We start from the raw sequence: 24,468 nt of genomic DNA on the forward strand, positions 1-24,468 counted from the left end.
AAATATACCAGATCAGCCTTCAATGAAAGGACAAATTTTTTTGGTCTGTCTTTTTTACTGTTTTTTTTTAGACTGCCTATCTCCGAATCTATTGCGGCTATTTTCTGGCAATCTGCCAGCTATGTTTTTCAATATCTTCTATTCTTTCAATCCCAATCATGCTTATTGGAATCAACGGCGGCTATTTCGCTGCAATCTGCCGGGTATGTTAAACAGGAATACTTGGAGATTAGACGTAACAGTAATAGATAGGTCTCCGCCCAAAGAGACAACATTAATGCCTTGATGTAGAATCTTGATTAGAATAAAGACAATTTTAATTCATTTCATTTATATTTCTGATTGCCGCAAGAGGTTTGGTTCAACTGACAGAGTTACTCTTGAGATTTTTCCAGAAATAGATGTTTCGTGTAGTTAATATTTTCGCAAGTATATTGAGTTATACTGTGTTGCATAATTTGCGCTTTATTTTTTGACCTGGTTTGTGTTATTTATTAGGGAGGACAGAACGAGAGTTCCAGTGCCTACAATAGACAACATAAATTTGGACACGTTCCAGTACGGGATTGTGGACGGGGCACCTCAGGTGGGTGGGTTTACGTGGTCTCTCACTTACTACTGGTATGGGATGACTGCTTCCGAGAGGAAGAGAGTGGACGGTGACTTCAGTCTACCTGTCAGGTTGGAAAATAATCTTATTCAGGACGAATGTTAAAGAGTTCCGAGAAACACTTTACAGAAACCATAATCATAGGCGAACTGAACTGAGTTTGAATGTAATTCAACGCGGATCGGTAATTTGCGTTCACACCATGTTCAAAATCGTAAATCAAATAAAATTTCAAAAGTCCACACTTTTTATCACAGATGCATATCTTCAATTATGCTTTAGACATAGTTATGCCGTTGCTTAATGAAATAGCTGAGCAATAGAGGTCAGAATAATTGTTTTTAATTGCTCTCAAACGAAGTTTGTATCAATTATATTAGTCCTGTTGGCCTTTTTTATGCGATTTTTCGCTTGACCGAATTTTCGTCTGACGCTTTTCGTCCTCAAAAACGGGATAAACAGGTAGCGCCCAGCGGGCATTAAGTGCTCTTAGAGCCTTTCAACTCTGTTTCAGTTCACTGTTTTGGAGACTTATACTTATGGTGTGAAGGGCGGTTCTTAGAGGTTGAAGAGCACCCCCACTGTTGACCCCCCCACCGCGCTGTTGCCCCCACCCCACTGTTGCCCCCTCCCTCGCCAATAGCCCCCCCCCCCCCCCCCCCCCCCCGTTTTAATATGAAAAATTTTAGCGATTTTTTTTTGATAAAACTTTTCAGTTTTTTGAATTTTTTTTCGGTTTTTGGGTTTTTCCATTTTGGCCTCAATTGCTGAGGAACCTTCTCTAGGGTTTGATTATAGGTTACCGCATAGCTTCTAGATGTAGGAGAACGTTTTAAGATTTTAATATCAGCAATTTTTGCAAAATATTTGCAATTGTTTCAAGGTTTTTGAATCTTTTTAAATTTTTCCTGCAGCATGGTCCTAGGGACCTCCTCCAAGGTTTGATATTAAGCTTTCGCATATTATTGGAATGGTTATCAATATTTAAATGACTCCAGCTTTAGCAATTTTTCGATAGAAATTTATTTTTTTCAAATTTTTGGAAACTTATTATCATGTTCCAAGTTATAGATCTTTATGAGCCAGCGAAATTATTTAAAGCTTGAAATAGTGATACTGGATAATCTTTTCTGACAATGAATGTTGTCGTTTTTTTGTCACGAGTTTAAGCAATTTTTTCATAAAATATAATTTTTCAAATTTTCAGAAAATTATTATCTTGTTCCAAGTTTATGGATCCTTATGAGCCAGTGAAACTATTGAGGGCCTGAAATACAGATACCGGATAGTCCCTTGAGACTATGGAAATGTTCTGAAGATATTATTATCTCATATTTTAGCCAGATTTTGTTAATTTATTTGTTGAATTTTTTTTTTCGTTTTCTGAGTTTAACGATCATTACTGGCCAACGAAGCTTTTTCAAGTCTTGCAGATGGGTTACCTAAAATAACTCCAGAGACAAAAAATTGTTTTGAGTATTTGCACTGCGAAATTTGGAACATTTTTAAATTTTGCAGTATTTTGCAAATTTTTAAAACATAAGATTTTTTTGATTTATTTAATAACTAGGCTATAAAACCAAGTTGCAGAGTCGAATCAAGATAAAAATAGCCTCAATAAACCGTGGCTAGCTACTGACGAAGCCAACTGCTCGCCGGTCGTTTGAGAGCAATTCGCCGGACGTTAGTCGGTTATGTTATTTTTTGTCTAACAACAAGAAAAATGAAGAAAACATAGAACATAAAAAATAAAAACTAGAGCTTTCTCAAATGAATATCTGAAAGTCAAATAAAGCAAATTGTCCTAATTGACTCTGGACAAAAAATTCGTATTCCGTTTATTATTTAAACATACTAAAACTAAAAAACCTTTAAGCTCAAATCTCTGGAAATGAAGCGAATGGGTAAAGCTCAAACAACTGTAAATGAAATTGGTTGATGAAAAAAAGTTTTAAAGAAAAGAATTAAAAATCTGCTTTTCTTCATGCTTTATCCAGCTCACCCTTTTTAGAAGAAAAAAATCGCACAACAATCAAATAGCGGCATATCAGAAAACTCATAGAAAGTTACGGATAATTTATAAAGTCACGATTCTTGTGAACAATTTTTTTATCTGGGTAGGAAAAGCGAGAGCTATCATTGATCTGTAGTTTTGATTAATCTTGAATGAAGTTTGACGTAATTAATTGTACTTTTTATTGCCCTCGAACAAAGTTTCTAGCAATTCTATTGGTCCTCTTTTTTTCCACTACCGATTTCGGTCCGGCCGCTTTTGTCGGACTATCGAATTTTCTGACCTTTTGTCTTAAGAAACGGGATAAACTGGTGAATTCCGAGAATTCTAATTTGCTGAGCACTTCTTTAAGAGGTTTACTAGTTCTTTAAGTGTGACTCACTGAAACTGTTAAGAAGACTTAATTTAATGATGTGAAGGTCAATCTGTGGAGTTTCAGATCACTGTGGATTTGAGAGCTATTTGTCCGACGTTAGTCGGTTATGTTTATCTTTTACGTCCTTGAAATTTTAAGTTTTGCGTGAGTTATGTTGCTTTTAAATTCACAATTTTAAGCAACTGATCTCAATTGGCGGAAGTTTACAACTAAAAATCAAATGTGTGCCTAAATAGCCTTTGTTATCACTTTAAATCTTAGTAGTTGTCAATACTCTATATGAAGCTAGCAAATTACTCTATTGGAGTTAACAAATTCATTGCTCATCATAGTAAGCTACATTTTGTCTACAATTTCGCTTGCGCTAAAATTGGTTCAGTCTTTTCTTTGAAAATTATGTGGTTGCCTACTGCAAGCTCTAATATTGGAAGCACCCAAGGCAATTTATTACCCGCATCTGCTAACAACTACCTAAGTTGTCTACTATAGACTTATGCCCCCGGCAGTCATTCAAACGGGATTCGTTTTGTAAATGAGTTCTGAAATTTTTATCTGAAACATCTAAATTTCAAAAGAGGGCTTTTATTTGCGAGTCTTTCTCCAAGTTGTCATCTGAAAACTAAACTCTTTCCAAAGCTGATCTGTCGAGTTTTCAGGATTATCAAACTGTCAATTTACTTTTTTGCTTACTGGTTTTCCCCAGCGAAGATTAAAGTTTATTGTGGCTATCTTTTTGCAAGCTAAAAACTATTGGATCTAAACTGCACTTTCGGTGCACTGATAAACTCTTAAGTCGTGCTTTATTGTGTTTAATTGCACTTGAACGAAGTTCATAGCAATTATTGTAAACGTGTTGGTCTTTTTAATGCAAATTTTTGGCTTGACAATTTCGCGCTGTTCTTCTAGAACAATCTTTGACTTCTCAAGTGACTTTTCACGCTTTCGTTCTTCATTTTTGAGTGATCTCTATTGCTCTCACTCCGAAGTGAAGGTTGTTGCTAATATATAATCGGTTGCAGTATTGCAACAATAAGTGAATCATAGCGTAGTGGTTAGTGCGGGTGGCTATAGAGGGGGAGGTTCGAATCCCGTTGGCGGTAAGGAATTTTTTGCACGCATAAAGAAAAATAGATTTAGGCTACAGACCCTGAATTAAATTGCCTCGCCTGTCGTTCAAGGGCAATTCTTCCGACATTTGACGGTTTATGTTTTGTTTAGGAGTCCTGCAATGGCCGGAGGCTTGTTTGCAATAGATCGCAGCTACTTCTACGAGGTTGGCAGCTACGATGCAGAAATGGAGATATGGGGTGGTGAAAATGTCGAAATGTCTCTCAGGGTTAGCTAATGTTATCACAATCTCCAGGTCAACTTTTAAGTAACTGAAATGGTGTTAACTACATGTTTCTCTGCAAAAAGATTTCTGGCGTTCTCAAGATAACTGAAATTATAAAGCAAGCGTAGGTACAAGTCAAGACAGAATTCCTTTGATTTTTTGATTGATTTTTAACTTGGAAAGAAAAATTATCCATCGAGATCTGTTGGTTGAGAGATTTCCAAGTTTTGCAAGAGTCTCAAAAGCAGTTTTGGAAAACTTTTTCCTTCATGTGTTCTGTTTCAGCTGGGAAGTAAGATTCTAAAATTACCCGAATTATAACAAAAATCTGTAGGAATTGTTTTGCATAAAAAATGTTTTGCTGACCGTTCAAATCATTTTTGTATTTAAACGAGGTGAGTTGATGGTGCTGTTCATTGCATCAATTATTCTTTCTTACTGTCTCTTCGAGGGTGAAAAATCCCCGTCAAATTTGATGTTTAGATATGGCAATGTGGTGGTAGTATCTGGATTCTGCCCTGTTCCAAAGTGGGTCATGTGTTCCGGAAACAGTCTCCCTACGGTTGGCCGGGGGGAGTGTCCAAAATTCTGGGCAAGAACAACCGGAGACTGGCAGAAGTGTGGTTGGACGACTATATTCAATTCTGGTAATGCTCTCGAAACAAATATTTGCCCTAAAAAATTACAGCTAAAGTAATTTTGTTGCAATTATATTAGTATTGTGGTCTTTGCGATTTTTCGCTTGACCGATTTATCGTCTGGCCCTTTTGACTTTTTGTCCTCCAAACCGGGATGAACAGGTTTACTATACCTTGCGGCTTTCTACATAAACAGGCTAGATAAACATTGCGGCTTGCTAGACTCTTAAGTATGCAATTCACTGGAACTGTTTTGGAGAACATAACTTGGTGTGAAGGGTGGCTACCAACGTTTGACCGCCCTCCCCGTACTTCGCCCCCTCCCCCATATCAGCCCCCTTCACCGCCGCCCCCTATCCCCACCCCTGCCCATCGTTCCACCCGTAACCCCTGAGCTCCCCTCAGATCCGAGTCAGTGGCAAAACCTAGAAATTTTCGACGTTAAAATTGATTGAAACGAGGCCGCAGTCCGAGTGAAACCATTAATAACAAAATTCGAAACCAGTAGCTTATTGTATTGTGCTGAATTTACAGGTGTTCGTGCTTCTTGCATGCGTTAATAAAGCTGTCCGACAAACAAAACTGTAATTTGAAATAAGATTACTTATTATCGGGCGGTTTACGTAATATTCAGAACGTAACAGGCAAGATTATTGGATTGTTAGCGTAACATTCAGTGTTAAGGACCAGTTCTGCTCGTAGTACTGCTATATTAACGGTTACAAAAATGACGCGCATCTGTAACTTAACTTTTTATGTGGAACTTTTTAATTGCTCTCGAGCGAAGCTTGAGGTAATTATTGTAAACGCGTGGGTCTTTTTTGATTTAAAATTTGTTGCCTGACCATTTTTGCGCCTCTTTTCGAATACATTTTTTGACTTCTTGAGTGTCCTTTTCACGCTTGACTTCTTCATTTTTGAATGATCTAAGTTGCTCTCATTCTGAAATAAGGTTTGTTGCTAATTTAAAACTGATTGTGAGAGAAAGAGAAGTAAAGTCATTGTAGCGTAGTGCTTGTGTCAGACAGTTGTCCTAGAGGTTGTGGGTTCAAACACCTCTTGGGGTGGTTTTTTGCAACCTTAAAGAACTTCTAATCAACACCCCCATTAAATTAAATTACCCGGCCTGTCGTTCGAGATCAATTCGTCCGACGTTAGTCGGTTTATGTTTTGACTTCTTTGGATAGTTTTATCTGTTTAATTTACAGCGGTATTTATCGATTTCTCTCGAACGAGGCAATTATTTTAATCTGTAATATTTTTGGCGATTTTTCGCTTGACCGATTTTTTGTCTGGCGCTTTGACTTTTTTTGTCTTCAAAAACGGGATAAACTGGTCGCCCGTGGAGGGCACAAAGTGGCTGAGCAGCTCTCTTAGAGCCTTTACCCTTTACTAGTCTCAGATTCACCGAAATTGTTTTCAGGAACTGTTTTTTGTGTGAAGGGCTGTTCTGAACCTTAAATATTTGAGCCCTCTCAGTCAACCCCCCCCCCCCCCCCCCACCGAACTCTCCGTCCACGCTCCTCCACCTGGCGATTTGGACACCTTACTTCTTCAGCCCTCCCAACCCTACCCCCATAGCCTGACCACCCCACCCTACCCCCATCGCCTGAACACCACCCCTCTAATGCTAACATCCCTACGCCCCGGCTGGTTTCTACCGAAGCCAACAGCTCGACAGTTTGAGATCAATTCGCCCGACATAGTCGGTTAAGTTTTAATTTAAAAAAACAGACGAAAATGTACTGATTGAAGATTTGTTCTGTTGAAGGTTCTTTATCAATCCAGCTATGAAAAGTGTCGAATTTGGAGATGTCAGTTCGAGGAAGCAGCTCAAAGAGGACCTCAAGTGCAAGTCATTCAACTGGTACATCAAAAATGTCTGGCCAGAGTCCAGTTATAACCTAGATGTCCGATACTTGGGCCAAGTAAGTTAAAAAAAATTTGAGATAAATACCATAAACATGGGCCATAGCCGTTCATAGACAGAATATTTATTTAAAAGAATAATCACACTAATAATGATATAATGATGATGAATCTATCATTAAATTAAGAATCTCAACGTTTGTGAGAAAAATCGTGAAAAAGTATTTCTTAGTATTTTATTTTGCAGTTGAACTCCGGACTCCTTTAAACATGGGACTCCTTTATCACCTATGTGGGTTTAAGTTGACTTAAGAAGGAATTGAAATTAATCTAAGAGAAAAAAACTGGGCTTGGCATATGCTCACATTTCTAAAAAAAATGTGGAAATAATAAATTGAAAAAACGAAATAGGGTTTGTAAATTTTCGCTTCGTATCAAAAAATTTTGCTGAACGGTGAATGTTTCTCATATTAATTTTGATTGGCATCTATTGCTTGTTCAGATTGAAAATCCGGAAACGAAGCAGTGTGTGGACACAATGGGTCGGAAGCAAGAGGAGAAAGCAGGTCTAGTTGGGTGCCATGGACAGGGTGGACATCAGGCATTTGCACTGTCTAAGATGAACGACATTCGCTCTGATGACTTATGTTTAGATGCCAGCAAGAAAGATGACTTTGTCATTTTATACAGGTAATAGTCCTACTTCCTAATAATTAGAATAAGGGGTCAATTCACGAAGTCAAAACTGGTCAATTATATGAAAAAGACTAGGGAGAAATAGTTTTTCTTAGTTACACTCCATTTGCAATCAGTGGCCATGAATTTGATCGTGAATAAATTTTGTCAACTATTTGGAAACTCATCAATCAAAATGGTTGTATTTTGTAAACTGAGGGGCTACAAAATTCCGCGAAGCCGCGAGGAGGAGGCTGCACTGGGTGATGCGGTTAGAGTTTTGTTTGCAGGTGTCATAGCCAGGGTGGGAACCAGTACTGGATCTACGATGAGAGTGGAACTCGACAGTTGAGACACAGAGTCACTAATCAGTGTCTCTCCACCATCAACAACACCAACAGGGAACTCAAACTGGAGACATGCGACCCGGAAAACCAATTCCAGCGCTGGAATATGGAGAATGCCAAAGAACTTTCCTCTCTCCTCGAAAAGTACAAGTCATAGCAGAGGAGCGAACATTACTCATTAGTTAGCCAAAGGACAGATTATTCGCCACTTTAAGGCTGCCTTTGTGAAATTAGCCCAACTGGTTTCGATTCAACCCGAAAAAAATTCATACTAAAAAAATTCATACGTTGATTCGCAATTACTGCTTATCGAAAATTCGGAACTGTCTTGATCCTCACGAACTGTTTTTGTTCTCATAACCGAGTGTGCAGAGACTGATGTGCTTTTCCGGGCTAATAATAGTCTGAGCAGGTGATAGGTGATGGAACCTGCCATTACAATAGTACATACCATTATAACTATAACTATTGATGGCCATATTCAACGGGGGGGGGGGGGGGAGTAAGTTCCGTAAATTGACTGAACAATCTGTGAAACTATGGTGTTGACGAAACAGTTGAGTTAATGACACGCTTATGAAATGAGATACTAAGATGTTGTTTTATGATAACTACTGCAGTTGTATTGGCGAGAGTTAAATGTCTATTGTTATTTGACAAACCAAAAGTGCACTAAATTAAAGTGTAATGTTTTAAAAACTTCACTCGCCTCCAGCCCCACCTGCTAAAAACATATTTCATACCATACAATGTAATAATTTCTTGTATTTTCTAAATGGGTAAATAGTAAGAATTATTTTCAGAATTGGAATTACAGCTATAAATACAATATTTTACGTTATCAATAAAAAGTGACATATATTAGTTTATTTATCAGGTTGAAAAACCATTGTATATACTGAGCAGCATTTTCAACTACTTTTTTTCTGTCAATGAAACGATATCAGACAAAAAACAATTTGTCTTGAAAAATTGTTCAAACAATTGTTTCATTTGCAGAAAATTTACGGTGGGACTTATTTAGTTCACATTTATGAAACTGAGTGGGTAAAAGTGTAATTCAAATTTACCTTTTGAGTGGTGCCTTATCATTAGTGTACTTGTTTTTATGATAAAAGGTCCATTGTTACTGATGGTGTTTTCCTGAATATATTGACAATCACAGAGTTTATTTGTTCACAGCCCAACAGCCCTCAACCATTAGCAAAATATGGGAACAGTTTTGCTAGGCTTTAAAAAATTATTTACTATCCCATGTTATTAATTGATCGCGAACGAATTTGAAGCAATTATTGCAAACGTGTGTCTTTTTTATGCAAACATTTCGCTTTTGCCAATATACAAGCTGTTCTGACCGGTTGAGGAGGAAAGACGTTGTAGTTTGGTGGTTAAGATAGCAGGCAGCTATCCTGGAGGTCACGCTTCGGAACCCTAGGAGTTGGAAGTTTTTGCATCCATAAAAAGTATTTACCCCCCCCCCTTATCGAATAGTTTAAGAAAATTTGAATTGAAAGAGAAAAGACACTTCAGTTGCTAAACGTATTAAAAAATATTTTTCAATAGCCGCCGTCAGCCTCTCAACGGCTATTATTTAGGCGCTCTCCTGTTTACAATTCAAAGAATTTGAATTGTATTGGGGGCGCTGTTTTTTTTCATTTGTTCACACATTTTCTGTTCACACATTTTCACAACATCTGTTCACACATTTTCATTATTTTTGAAGTCAAATTGGATCACCGATTTTGGTCACACCGAAACAGGAAGGGGAGCGAAAAAGCGAGTGGTTTTGCGGCGTGAAATTTTTTCGCTCTAATTTGAAAGTAGAGTGAGAAAACTGTGTTTGAACAAAAATTTGTCGTCTCGCTAGTGGATTTTTGTTCACATGCGGCAATTTCACTTTGATTTTTACTGTTTTTTTTATCGGATTTTTTTAAATTAGTTTTCTCGATCCTTTCATAGTTCATCCTAGGCCTAGTTTTTTTGCTTGAAAAATTTCCATCTGATGTTTTTAGAAATTGTTTTCCCAATTCACTCATAGTCCGTTGTAGGTCTAGTTTTTTGTTTAGTCAATGAAAATTCTTTAAATTGTACATCAGGACTTGTCCTGCTATGTTTTTATTAATTCGCTTTACAGTTCGATCACGGTTTACATAAATCACGATTTTCATGTTTGACTTACTTCGCTCTGTTTCAACTGAATGGATTTTAAAATCTTGCACGTATTGAATTACGCAATCTGGCGAATACTATCAAAGTCAAAAAATCAAAATCAAATACCGGATAAACCGATAAAGGCCGGTCATTAAGTCATTGAGAACTAGTTCATCAAAGTTCATTAGAGTGTTTGCTAGATGATATTGTTATTAAGCTTATTAGCATTCAGTTTAAAAACTGAATTAAATATATTCTTGGAATCCAACTGAAACTGCACGCCAAATTAGAACACTTTTTGACGCTGAAAAAAAAACACAAAAAATTCGATCAATTTATCTCTTTTCTTTTTCTGTTTCAACCCCGATGTGCATCCAGCGCTTCAACGGCGGCTATTTTCCGGCAATCTGCTGGCTATGTTTTAATTTCATCACCTATTATGTAATTTTCACAAATCTCAAGCAACTCTACAATTCTATTTTGCCACAACAATGCAATCATTTGAAATTATAGAAAATTGAACCACACTGTTCTCGTGGGAAAGAAAGAAATTCTGAGTCATATTGTAAATGGTAAACCCGATGAGTGGATATTTGTGTTGCAAATGGGAGGCTAGGAGGGGGGGTATGGTTGTTGGGATGTGTGTTCATTTCAATTGTCCTCCTTTATTCTGAGTTGCTTCCATATCAAACAATTCAAAGTGATGTATAATACTTTATTCATGATAACTGTAATGCTGCTTCTGAGGTGTATGCATGTGCGGAGACAAACATGGCATGGCTATCAAAGCAGAACAGATTTTTAAATTCGATAAAGTAGCGCTGAGAAACGAATTTTTTGGAATCTATTTGTTCCCCACACACGATGTGTGACCCCTCCCCCATTTGGTATTTTACTGTAATTGAGTGGGGTTGCACATTTCGCCCCACGGTCTTGAAAAGAACAGAACTTATTTGCTCATGCGGTTGGAGGGGGGAGTGACTGGGTGGTTGGAGTTATTCGTATTACTATCCGCATATACAGACCAGACATACTCTTTCAGATTATGGACAAAGTTTCTTTGGAGCTGTTTCTTTTCCCCAGATACGCGATAACCTTAAAAAAGTAATATTTTTACACCTTCATAATGGTAAATTTCTGTTTTTAGTCTTATCTTTTTATGTTTATTCGGCTATAAAAACATTATTGTCAAAATAGCAAGAATTTGTTCATACAGACTTTGTGAAATCAATTTTTTTGTTTTTGATGAGGGGAAGTGAAACAGATGGATCCATTTTGTCTTCTCCCCTTTCATATCATGACCACTTTTCATACTACTCTTGTTACCACTACTGCTAGTCTTACCACTACTATCACTTGTCTTATGTCCGCGTCCGAACAAATCATATATCGATAACACTATTCATTATTCATAATGACATGCTCTTTATTAATCAATGTTAGCTCATTGTTATCAATTTAACCTATGTGGCAATAAAAGTGTTGAAAACAAGTTTTTTGTTTATAGAGTGAGCGTCGACTTTGACTTCTCTTTTGCTTTAAAAATGTTTGCAAATCTAGTATAGTATATTTACTAGAGGTCAAGATATAATTTTCGAATATTATTAGAATGTTTCAACAAACACTTCAGTTTTTATTGAAGATAATTCTGACATCGTTTTGACTGAAACAGTCCAACCAGAAACATCACTTTAAAGAAATACTAGAAGAAATATCGCAAATTAAATCTGGTGCCAACTCGTAGGATCAGATAACACCATCACTCCTTAAAGCCTCAGCGGCGTACGTCAGAAACAATATCTTATATATTAGCTGCAGTATTAAGACTTGCCAATTTCCCTATGTTTGGAGTAACGTACACGTCCGTCCTCACCACCAAAATGGAAGCAAATTGGAAACTAAAAACTACAGGCTGTTTGCAATGCTCTGTGTAGTTTCTATAGTTATTGAAAGAATACTTGACAAACAATGTACGAAGACAGTTGAAAAGACGCTGCACGTAGGAACATGGTTTTCAGCAAAGCCATTTAACAATGACAATGGTAACTACGGTGACTCAGCGATCATCTATGCGTCAATCGTCTGAACGACTCTATTGAAAAAAAAACAATCATTAGAACATTTCAGAGAAATTCATATTTTGACATTTGAACTGCACAATGACAATTAAGATTTCATCATATTTGGTGCGTATCACTAATAACTTAATGTGAAGCTCGTTTTTATCGTTTTTGTTCTAACGTATAAGAACGAAGGAACATAATTAGACCTATTATGAACCTAATCGGCAAAACACGAGGAATTTCATTTGAAAGCCATTGCTGAGCGCATTGGAGAGATGGTTTTCCCTAAGAAACTTGGAAAGAAGGGAATTTTTGTATAACACTTTTCAGTAATTGTGAAGTTCGTAGCAATTATTGTTATCGTGTTGGTCTTTTATATGCAAATTTTTTGCTTGACCATTTTGCGCTTTTCTAGAACATTCTTTGGCTTCTCAAGTGACTTTTTTACGCTTTCGTTCTTGATTTCTATTGCTCTCACTCCGAAGTAAAGCTTTTTGCTAATATGAAGTCGGTTGCAGCATAGAAAAAGTAGGGGCCAAATAGCACAGTCGGCAGTGCATGTGGTTATGAAGCGGGAGGTGAATGGTTGGAATCCCGGTGGGGGCAAATATTTTTCCTTCCGCCTGTCGTTCGAGAGCAATTCTTCCGACATTGGTCGGTTTATGTTCTTAAAGAGAAATTCCATGTGAAATGAAATAAACTAGTAAAACCCGATTGTTGAAGTGCAGTTATTTGCGATCAACTAGTGAACGCAATTTTACGGTCGCCTAAGTTTCGTCGGTAGTCTTGAAGTATATTTCATATTCCTATAGTAATTTTTAGCATGCATTTCGACAAAAACATTTTCGTGCAATACGACATGTGAGAAAGTGTCCATATTGGACTTCGGAACGCAGCAGCTTGATCAACTGCCAACTGATCCCCAGCCATCAAAAAATATCATCGCTGATGACAATTTGATGACATTTTCTAGTCATCATGAGCGGCACATCGTTCCTTTCTCCCCTACTAATAAAATTCAACTTGGAAACATTAGGTTACCATTCTACCGTATGCCACTCACGGAGACTTCGCTGAAAAACACAATAGAATACCCGAGTGGGTTAACAGCTTATTCAATGGCCAACTTATCTCCAGTACTCGAAAAACGAAATCTGATCGGTTGAGGCAATTTGCGACCTGGTAGCATTTTCTTGCCATCAAGGACGTCAGAGTGCTCTGTTGGTCTCTGAAACGAAACAGTGCCCAAAATGCGGCCGAAAAATCAGGTTGCGCAAAAGAAAATGCGGCCAAAAAATCAGGTTGCGCCAATGAAGCAGCTGAGGATCAAAAGTCTAAGGTGCATGAGCAAAAGATGTTTCCAAGCTAGTACGTGCGTGCCCTTGGCAGTGACAGTTTAACGTATTTGTTTTTAATTATTACAAAAAAACGCAATTGAAACAAAGAAAGCCATACTTTCAGACCGCAGAAGCTATCATTTTCTACTGCGAATGACTGTGCTAACCAGAACGCAATAGAAAAACCATCTTAATGATAGCTTCTGCGGTCTGAAAGTATGGCTTTCTTTGTTTCAAAGTTTTCTTGGGTTATTGAACATTGAATTAGTTATATCTTGGTTAGCTTTAGCAGAGTCGACAAATTATCCACCAACATTGTCAGCTCAGTTTATTAACTAGAAGCTCATTAACTAAACTCCCCTCTTATTGGGTGAGTGCAATCAAGCAAAAGTCACAAGTCATTCCGTAGCTCCCTCTTGTGATTGAGTCTGAGTTAACGACGAAGTATTGTCCTCCCCTCTCATTGGAAGAGGAGAAAAAGCATACAACGCCCACATCTTGTTGAGCGCAGTTTCTCTCAAGTTCAGCGGAGATATTCATGGCACACGGACTATAAGCATTATAGGAGATCCACATTACTACTGCGAATGACTGTGCTAACCAGAACGCAATAGTTATGTGGATCTCCTGTAATGCTTATAGTCCGTGTGCCATGAATATCTCCGTTGAACTTGAGAGAAACTGCGCTCAACAAGATGTGGGCGTTGTATGCTTTTTCTCCTCTTCCAATGAGAGGGGAGGACAATACTTCGTCGTTAACTCAGACTCAATCACAAGAGGGAGCTACGGAATGACTTGTGACTTTTGCTTGATTGCACTCACCCAATAAGAGGGGAGTTTAGTTAATGAGCTTCTAGTTAATAAACTGAGCTGACAATGTTGGTGGATAATTTGTCGACTCTGCTAAAGCTAACCAAGATATAACTAATTCAATGTTCAATAACCTAAGAAAACTTTTTTCGTATTTGGTTTTCTCTAAATATATTAACAGACGGTTACGTATTATTATTAAAAATGCTTTCCAAAATTTCAAATTGGTGTCAGTCAAAATTTGGATCCGACAGATTAGTAAATTTGTAGGTAGGGAAAAAATTCGAGGTTAAAATATCAGCTCTGAAATAGTATCTATCTAATTTTGCGATCCGTTTTTCTAAAAAAATCCTGGATGATGTTTCGGATCAATAATAAAATTTAATTAATAGTTACGTTAGAGACCCAAAACAGCAACTTACGTACTACGTGGGGGAACTTCAATTTTAAAGTAAAGCAGTTTGTAGAGCGTCTTGATCACATTAGTCATTACCTACGATCTTGTGTTTCACAAGGTAAGAATAATTTATATACCCGTCACTAATCAGATTAAGCAGTAGCTATGATATGGTTTTCTCTTCACCTCATCAGGCAACGGGTGGACCACCGTAAATAAATCTTGGCAAATTATTAACAAAGAAAAAAAACATGAGCAAAGCCCAAAATGAGATCTGGAAAAAATCTGATGGGTGGGGGGTCGGCCAATTAAAATTTTTGAAATCTTAAAATTGATTCAAACAACTATGCTTCAAATTTTGTTCCAGAGAAGTTAAAATAACTTCCAAAAATGAGACAGTTAATACAAGAGTTACATCTACAGGTTATAAAAAATTGAGCTTACAGCATGAGAGAAAATTTATTAGTGGAATCAAATTCCCTAGACTTTGATTTGAGGCATTTGATGCAATTAATTACATTATTTTGAGCAACAAGCTATATCGTCTTGGTTTTGATTAAAGCTCGAAAACGTTATGAATACCGACGACAGTCTGTTATCCTCAGAGATAGTATCAGACGAATTATCAATTCAAAAAAAGGGACTCAAGGAATAGTTCCAATCAACATGGAGACGATAGAATTTTTCTCATCATTTGAAGAAGCCATGAAAGAAAGTGAAATCAAACCATGCAGACAATCTGGACATCGACTAACCGTTAAAATTTCTGTAGAAAATTAGTTCTAGGTGGAAAAAACATTATAAACTTGCTCTCGGAAAATACAGTCGTGAAAAATTTAAGTAATTTTGAAGACAATTTGAGTTTGCAAGGCGAAATAAAACCCATACTTTGAAATTGGCCAAGGAATTAAAACAATATATGACATACGCAATTTAAGACAATATAGACGCCCTACTGTTGAGTCACAGTTACTACTCAGTTCTTGTAAATTGGTAAAACTGAAAAAATTATTTCCATTTCAAAATGCAGCTGAATTGGGTGCTAAGATCATCATATTTTCGATATAAGTTTGAAACGATATAAGTTTCAAGACCTCAAACCTAAAATAAATATACTTCTTTTTAAATTCTGATAGACCACTTTGGATTTTTTGGGAAAACCGAAAAAATACGACCTGCATTAACGGCAGAATTTGTTCGACACTGAATATCTTGGAATCCTTTTGGATCTAAGATAAAAAAGGCAATGTTCTACCTGGATACGTTCAGTACTTCCAATATGCAGAACTCATTTACTAAAAATGCAGAACTCAATTACTAAAAATAACCTTTCAACAATTCAGTTCCCGAAACATCAAGACAGTTGTCTCCAGTTTGAGCACCAAAACTCATCTAGTTAATTGTTTCCGCAATTCCCTGTGTTAAAAAATTTAAGACGAATGGCTACTTTTCGGTGTGTTGAGGTTTTGTTTTGATTTCATTTTTTATGACTCCCTTCATTTTAGATTGCTTTGCTGAGCAAATGATAATCAAATATATTTTGAGCAGAATACGGGAAGAATAAAACTAATCTTTAGTAGGCAAAGATTTTGTGCAAAACGTCGAAAAATGGCAAATTGAGGTAAGGCAATTGAGGTAATGCTAATTTTTATTCGACAGAGTAAAAAGAAAATAGCCTAAAAACTCCGAAGTTGATTCCAAGTGTAGATTCACTTTGGTTCTAGTCAACTCATCGCTAAAAGAGAAGAGCCTGTTTATTAATTCTCTAATCATTTCAAAGAATCAACAGAGGAAAGATATCTGAGCAAAGCCAAAAATAACATCTGATAAAAATCTTTACAAGATGCGACCCCAAAACAAGTATTGGCAGTATTGCGTCAAATACAGATAGTCACCATTCAACAAATGAAGAACGGGTGATAAAAAACAGTAGAAACTGAGAAAACAGAGAAGAGGAAAGGAAAAAGAAAAAACTGTTAAAAAATTGCTTAGAAGCGGATGCTACCTCCAAACAATTCTGCTGGGAAACCTTTCAAACACACCATTTCTCTACCAGTGAACAGCCTAATGTCAGTAAGGAAGAGCCAATCAAAGCCAAGAAGGTCAACAACAAAAAAAAGGATCGATAATACAATTTCACTTTATTTATTCCGGTGGAAATGCTTACATATATGCTTGAAGTGTCAGCATACATCATTATCTACGAAACTGCTCTAGAATAAATAGTGAACAACAAAAGCTAAAGCAAACATTTTATTTTAGAAGAAATAGGCGAAAACACTTAGAAATAAAAATGGGCCAAAATTTGATTAAATTAACCCGGGTTATTTAAACAAACAATACTGAAATTTAAATTGTTGCATCGAAAAATAACCAAAATCACAAAAACCACTATGTACAACCAAAATACAGATGCCATAAATAACAGTAAGTTTGGAAAAACAGCTACAAAAGCGACCACAGGGAGACAACGCAAAAGTAGCGCAAAATTTCTAAAAGTCAAATAATCACTTCAAATAATGAAATGATCCCAAAAGTACAGTCACTAGCTTAGATGATTGAAATAAACGGACAAACACATTTGGGAGAAAAAGTTAGAAGCTACTATAAAACAGCTATGGAAGTCACGGATTAATAAACATTGTAGGAAGAATTCTGGAATCTACTCAAATACAACTTCGCCAAAACATATAGCCTTCCAAAAACCTAGATTTATTAGCCGAACGCCTGCAATTAGAGAAAATAAAATCGTCTGTCAAATAGCTAAAAGAGCCAAAAATTAAATTAACCTAATTTAACATAAAGCCAGTACACAGTTACATTTTCCTATAGTACAAACAAAAGTACATACAAACGAAAATTTGATTCAAGTTATTAAAACTATGAAAGTTATCGAGACAATATCTAACTTTGTAAAAACTGAATTAAAAGAAAAACAAAAAAATGGTTTTTCTCTCTTTTTACATTTTTTCAAAAAAAAACTGCTTTGCACTACTAAATCTTCCTTTAGTTTAACACAAACTGTTTTGCTAAAATGTTGCTAAATTAGTCTGAAATAATTGGAAGACATTCAAATTAGCGTGAAAATTCCCTTTAACTACCAAAAAAAACTCTAACACGCTCTCAGAGCCGCTTGAATATCGATAGTTTAGTATACAATAATTTTTTGGACGACATGACAATTCCTGACACAAATCAAAGAATCTGCAATGATTAAAAAAAAAAACTTTCTCAAACAACCAGCGAGCGGTTGGCTTTGTCATTAGCTAGCTACAGTTTAGTGAGGCTAGCTTTATCTGTTGCACCGGGGGAATTGAGGGGGGGGGTCTTTGGATGCACAAGTCCCGTTTTGGGGGACGAAAAGTCCCCAAAAAACTGGTCAAGCAAAAAATTGCGTAAAAGACCACACGACTAATATAACTGCTACAACTGATTAAAAAGCCACTGGCAAGAAACCAATTTTTGTTCAAAGACCCTTTTTTCTCTTCACTTTGAAATTGGAGCGAAAAAATTTCACTACGCAAAACCACTTGCTTTTTTGGTCCATCTCCTGTTTCGGCGTGACCAAAATCGGTGATCCAATTTGACTTCAAAAATAATGAAAATGTGTGAACAGACCTTAAGACGGCGCCCCAATACAATTCAAATAATTTGAATTGTAAAAAACCAAGAGAAGGCCAATAATAGCCCCAGCTATCGCTGTGCGGCTATTTAACAAATGATGAACTAAAAGGCTGAGCGGACCACTTTGGATAGATTTTCAACTTTCAATACTATTTTCCATCCTTAAAGAAACAAATAAGATGCTCTTAAGTTTTTTAATATGACTTGCAAAGAAATGAAGGAAATTGATTCAAATTTAAAAGACAAAGATGTTAGTGAAACAACCTTTGTTTGACAGCATTGCTTATTAATGTCTAATAATTGTTGGCATTTGAAGTACCCCATAAACAAAGTTGGTAAACATTTGACTTTTTATAGGTTTCAAAGATAGGTTCTTCGTTTCGTTTTCTTATAGGTTCTTCGTTTGCGTTGGAAGTATCGACAGAGCTTTCTACTAGCACAGTAACTTCTAATTACAGTTTCATTATGCAAGTTATATCAGTATTGAATCTCGTAACGATTTAAAATTTTTAACTTGCTTGACTACGCTTCTCTTCAACAAAGCCTTTTTTGCAAAATCATCACTCAAATTTGACTTCAAAAATTGAAAATGTGTGAACAGATCTTGGTCAGCACCGCAATACAATTCAAATTCTTTAAAATGCAAAAAACAGCAAGCAGAAGCCACAAGATAACTAAAAATTTTGTTCCCCTAGCCAATGTTTATAAATTTTTTTCATACCTACATTTCTCGTTCTGTTTCAATAGCAGGCACGAACAAAAAAGCACTCTTTTTTCCACTCTTCGAAATTGTTCAGCAAAACACATTTTTCAAACTATAACAACTCCCTGAACTTGCGGTTTCTTTGCACGCTCACCTACCAAAAAACAGAAAACCCTAACTCCTCGAGTCGTAAATATAGATCACCATTACTCCTCTTCGAGTCGTAAAATTTAGGAGCTTAATAATAGCCGGCGGCTATTAAAAATAACAAAATTTTCTAGCTTCCAACAGTTTTTATCTGTTGCATTAAGGATCATTCCCCCTTCAAGTGTCTTTATCTTATACACATCACATAGTACATACATGGCAGACCGTTGGGCGAAAACAGACGCATACATTGCTGCTGGAAATTGAATTCTTTTCCCTCCATTTAGTCAGGTTGCCCTAACAAGGGTATTATAATCCACAATAACTGCTGGCCTTTAATTATTCCGTTCCTCTGTTGCACGCATGCCGTCTTGGGGTAGGCGGTCTCTTTAATATACACCACATTTAGAATACTTTTCATTTCTATGACATTATAGACCGTCTCACAAATTTGCAATAAGCTGTCTATGCTGTGCACCTATGTTATTTTTAGAATTTAAAAAATCGATTGAAAAGAGTTTAACTATCGCTTCGTCCGAATAGGAGATACGTTTTTTAAAGAATTGATACAAACCCTATATTAGAGCGGGACTTGGAAGAGAATATCGTCTTGTTCTATTGAATCGCTGTGAGTTCAAAGTTCGTTGATTTCTGGAAGATTTGGATAGGATATCAGTTCTCCTGGAGGATCTTAATTAATTCACTAAGGTTAATAATTGCAATTTTATGTTAAAAAACTGATTAAAATTTTCACCGCGTCCTATATACAGTTACACGAAAAATGCCCATAGTACTCGGCATGATTAGAGAGCGAGTTAAAATCTCAGGAAAAATGAGAACTTTTAAATAGATGAAATTTAAATAAAATCAACTTTCATATACATATATGCCACCGATATAATAACAATTTAAGATGGTTACGCTAGAAAATAATATAATAATGAACAATCAATCTTTCTGTCGTTTGTCTGTTTCTCACTTCTGTCTTACAATATAAATTTATGGATAGTCAATTAGAGCTACATATATTACACATGCAGGCACAGCGATTCAATACCTGAATTATTGACAAATAAATCATTAGCGCTTATTGACAACAATTAAAATCACAGCACAAATTTTAAAGTCACATTTCACGAAATTATTTCATCTTCAACAAATCAGCCAATACGTCAGGTGAAATATTCCACGCCAGCAAAAAAAACAATCAACTTTTTCATAGTTTTCCCCTGTTCTTATCAAGACTCGTTGAGATCTCTACGAAATGATAAAGGCTATGAAAAGCCATAGAGTAATTTTGAACATTCGTCTCTCCACATTCCAAGAAAGAAAAGATTTTATTTCTTGTAGAACGTAGGAAAATTCTATATCGCATTTTGCTACATTCAAGAAAAATATTTTGATAACCGGTAGGGAAAATTTTATTTAGTGAAGCTGGCGTGAACCAATCAGCTGATTTAGAAACCCGCATACCCATTAAGCGTCAATAAAGCTGCACAAAATAGTGTAAATACGTTCTCTCGCACCTTTTAGCATCAAATTACAACCCTGAATTTGGGCTACAGTGATCATGCATTCGTTAATTCACTCATTCTATAACTGAAGGTTCTCTCGCTCTGTAGTGAAACAATGTGTCGCTCTTTCTTCTAATTGTCAAACAAACTTTCATTACCTCATGAACGATTTGACCACCTTCATTCATGACGTAAGAGCTGCATTTTGTGTTCACATTTATAAATAGAACAAATCAGTTATTCACAGCTTACAATTCGGTCTACAATTCGAAGAAACTGAGCTATTCGATCAAATGTTTTTCAGTTGGTTGAATAATTTGGTTGAAGAGAATCCTGTATCATCCTACTTGATATGAAAATAAGCCAAGCAACTATCAAAATTGATAAGAATCTTTCAACTTCACGCTAAAATTGTAAATAAAGTAAAAATTGGGCCTTTCCGTGATGGTATAACCCCCCAAACGCCCGTTGGCAGTAACCGTTAGGTATGTTTCATGTTGGGGGCTTGAGCAAAAGGAGAAAATTGCGAATTGAATTCAAGCGTGAAATTTTTGATGGTCTACATAACAAACTTGCGGTCTTCCATCAATCTGACAAAGTTCATATTTCTTAGTTTAATTGGGAAAAATTGGCAAAAACCCCTGAAATTGAGTTTGGATGTTTGAAATTTCGACTAAGTAACATTTGAAAGACCTCAAGCAGCATTAGTGCAGCAAAACCAAAATTGAAAACTTAACAAGAGAACAATTGAAAATAGTTTGAAGAGAAGGAACTTGCTAAGATTAATAATAAAATATACCATAACATTGTAAGCCCAGTCTGATGAAATTGAAAGCAATAAGTGAGTTAACAATTGAGTATTTGATCTATTTTGGAGTGTAATGGAGGTGGGGCTGTAGAAGGGGCGGGGCAGGCAATTTTCAGGGGGTTCCAGAGGGTCCGATTACTATTACGTCATTTGTTTGAGTTATCACTGGGGCTGACCTTTAGCAGTGGACGTTCGGGGTTCCTGGCTTCGGCGTTTTTCAGATTGATTGTTCGTGACGAGTCATCCAAAATTTTGACTGTATATTTGGAGGAAGCGGGTTTGGGTGGTACTGGTCGGAGATTTATATTGAAAAATGAGGATTGGGCTTAGCAGTTAAGCTACGAAGTGGTGTTGTTTGGAGTGTGAGTTGATTGATTGATCTATCTATATCTCTAGCAGCATCCACTTGAGGCAGGCCTGTTGGGGTTGGCGCCTGGGTTGGGGTTCAATTGGGGTCCCATCTTAATTCCATTGGCCTAGAAAGGCGACAAACGGAATGCTCACATTTCATTTTAACACCACACATCTTGCATTCCAAGATAAAAGCTAGTTTGATTGCTACAATATAAATTTCCAAATTAATAGCCATTCTCTCTTTTTGATGAATAATTCTTTTCACAAGTACCCTAGACAAACAACACGTACAAAAATAGCCGGGCACCATATTGCCGGAAAACAGCCGCGAAAAGACCGCTGAGACCCTTAGTCTAAAAAATACTGCTACGACCGTAGACAGAAAACTGCTAACTCAAACCAAATATTAAGACATAGCCGGCAGATTTAAAACCCATTCAGTTAAAACAGTGAGTGAGGTAAGTCGGGCGTGAAAATCGTGACTAATGTAAAACGAAAAACGTGATCAAAAGGTGAAGCGAATTAAAAAACATAGCCGGAAGAATTCCCGAAACGACTCGAAGTGGAAATCCATTTAAACGCCATCTAACTACACACCAGACAAAACGTGCCTTGTCAAACTAATAGTGATTATCTTGAAACAAACCCAAAAAAAGTAAAAACAAGAAAATCAAATCTGTTAAAATATGATAAAAAATCTGATCAAACTTTGTCATAAATTGAGATTCCGAAATAACTGTCTCAGCCAAAATTACTTCATCAAAACAACTAATACATACTAAAACCACTTATGTGAAGTTTTGAAAAAAATACTTGAAGCTAAATTATGAAAAAAAGCTCTTACGAACAACCTGCACTAAAAAAAACTGGTTAATAAATTTTTTAACATTATGAAAGCATATAAATCCAGAGAAAAATTCATTTCAGCCAAAAGGATATCCTGATGCTCGCAAAACAATAGGCAAGTCATAATAGGCTGAGAAACTTGTCTAATAAACAGAAAAACGAAAATTGAAAAAAATTAAGAAAAATGGTTCTAATTTTCGCCGTCTTTTGTCAAATTTGTCAACAAAAAATGATTAATATCCACAAAACTTTAACCAATTGTTATCTTAAAATTGCTTTCAATACCCATTTGAGCCAGTAAAACGAAACAATCATAAAAAACTAGCCCAAAAATCAGCAAAATACGTGAAAAACCTGCGAAATTCAGGTGAATTCCCAGAAACCTTCAACCCACTACCAAAACCAGCCTAAAATTAAAACAAAATCATAACCAAACCTTTAAACCAAAAAATGCTTTAAAATGCCGCACGTGAACAAAAAATTTCGCTCGCTCACATAATTTTTTTCACACCTCAAATTCTCGCTCTCTAAAAACCAGCGATATGAACAAAAAACTACTCTCTTTTCGCTCTACTCTTCATTTTGTTCAGCAACAAAATCACTCCAAATTTTTTCACGTGTTTCATTTCCCGCTTCAAATTCATTCCAATAAAATTGACTAAAAAAGGACTCCAATACGCCTCTTCGAGTCGTTAAAAAAGAGCGCCTAAATAATAGCCATTGAGAGGCTGATGGCGACAATTATTTATAACCGACTAACGTCGGGCGAATTGCTCTCAAACGACTGCCCAACGGTTGGCTTAGTCAGTAGCTAGCTACGGTTCAGGGATGCTAGCTTCAGCTTAATTGAAGGGGCGTGATGTGAGCGCGACGTGTGTGTGTGTGTGTGGGGGGGGGGGGTCGACTTTAGGTTACGGGTGAAACGACGTGCAAGGGGTGAAGATTCGGGGTTCAAACAATGAATCACTCTTCAGACAAAGAATTTGTCTCCAAAACAGTTTCGGTGAATCACATACTTAGAGTCTAGTAAGTTGAAACGAGAACTTAACAACCTCTGCGCGTTACCTGTGGGAGAAACGACAAAAGCGTTAGAGAAAAAATAGGCCAAGCAAAAAATTGCACAAAAAGGATCACAGAACTAAAATAATTGAGAAAAACTTTGTTTGAGAGGAATTAAACATAAACCGACAAATGTCGGAAGAATTGCTATCGAACGACAGGCGAGGCAATTTAATTCAGGGGCTGTAGCCTAGATAAACTTTTCCTTGTGGGTAAAAAACAGTTGACCACGCCGCGATTCGAACAATGGACCTGCCGATCCCTCACCACATGCACTGCCCACTAGACTATCAGGTCATTCTTTTTGCTATGCTGCAATCGATTTTACATTAGCAACAAGCTTTAATTCAGAGTGCGAACAATAGAGCTTACTCAAAAATGAAGAACGAAAGCGTGAAAAACTCGCTTGAGAAATCAAAGACTGTTCTAGAAGAAAAGTGCAAAACGGTGAAGCAAAAAATTTGCCTGAAAAAGACCAGGACGCTTACAGTAATTGCTGCGAACTTCGTTCGAGAACAATTAAAAATGGAATTAAGGCTGTCCTGCAATCAATACACTTTTATGGCAACCTAGTTTGGGTGATCACCAATGAAATTCACTTAGTTTATATTCTAAATTATATTTAAAAGTATATAAAAAGAGTATTTAATAGAGTTTAAATTTTAGTATCATTTTCGTTAGCAAGGTGAATAATGTACGATCCAAAATTTACTGTACGCTTGATCTAAAAACTTCTATCAACAGTAAACGTAGCTGGCAGATTGCCAGAAAATAGCCGCAATAGATTCGTAGA

The 24,468-nt window shown here is 36.5% G+C and overlaps 2 protein-coding genes across 5 annotated transcripts in view; one reads left to right on the forward strand and one right to left on the reverse strand.

The window, feature by feature from the left end:
* LOC142343253 (polypeptide N-acetylgalactosaminyltransferase 13-like) overlaps positions 1-8,141 on the forward strand; it is a 31,127-nt gene extending 22,986 nt beyond the window's left edge. For all 3 annotated transcript variants that reach the window (XM_075395034.1, XM_075395036.1, XM_075395033.1), the window contains 6 exons: positions 499-681; positions 4,219-4,336; positions 4,817-4,980; positions 6,743-6,899; positions 7,343-7,530; positions 7,806-8,141. In XM_075395034.1, coding sequence (XP_075251149.1) covers positions 499-681; positions 4,219-4,336; positions 4,817-4,980; positions 6,743-6,899; positions 7,343-7,530; positions 7,806-8,019 — 1,024 coding nt within the window. In that variant the 3' untranslated portion in view covers positions 8,020-8,141. The remainder of the gene's footprint in view (positions 1-498; positions 682-4,218; positions 4,337-4,816; positions 4,981-6,742; positions 6,900-7,342; positions 7,531-7,805) is intronic.
* Positions 8,142-19,930: 11,789 nt separating this feature from the next.
* The window catches only part of LOC142343254 (ras-related protein Rab-2A), a 34,945-nt gene continuing 30,407 nt past the window's right edge, over positions 19,931-24,468 (reverse strand). For both annotated transcript variants that reach the window (XM_075395037.1, XM_075395038.1), the window contains exon 7: positions 19,931-21,892. In XM_075395037.1, coding sequence (XP_075251152.1) covers positions 21,809-21,892 — 84 coding nt within the window. In that variant the 3' untranslated portion in view covers positions 19,931-21,808. The remainder of the gene's footprint in view (positions 21,893-24,468) is intronic.

Source organism: Convolutriloba macropyga, chromosome 7 (genome assembly GCF_964194025.1).
Source record: "Convolutriloba macropyga chromosome 7, txConMacr16.3, whole genome shotgun sequence".
NCBI classification, from domain to species: Eukaryota; Metazoa; Xenacoelomorpha; order Acoela; family Convolutidae; genus Convolutriloba; species Convolutriloba macropyga.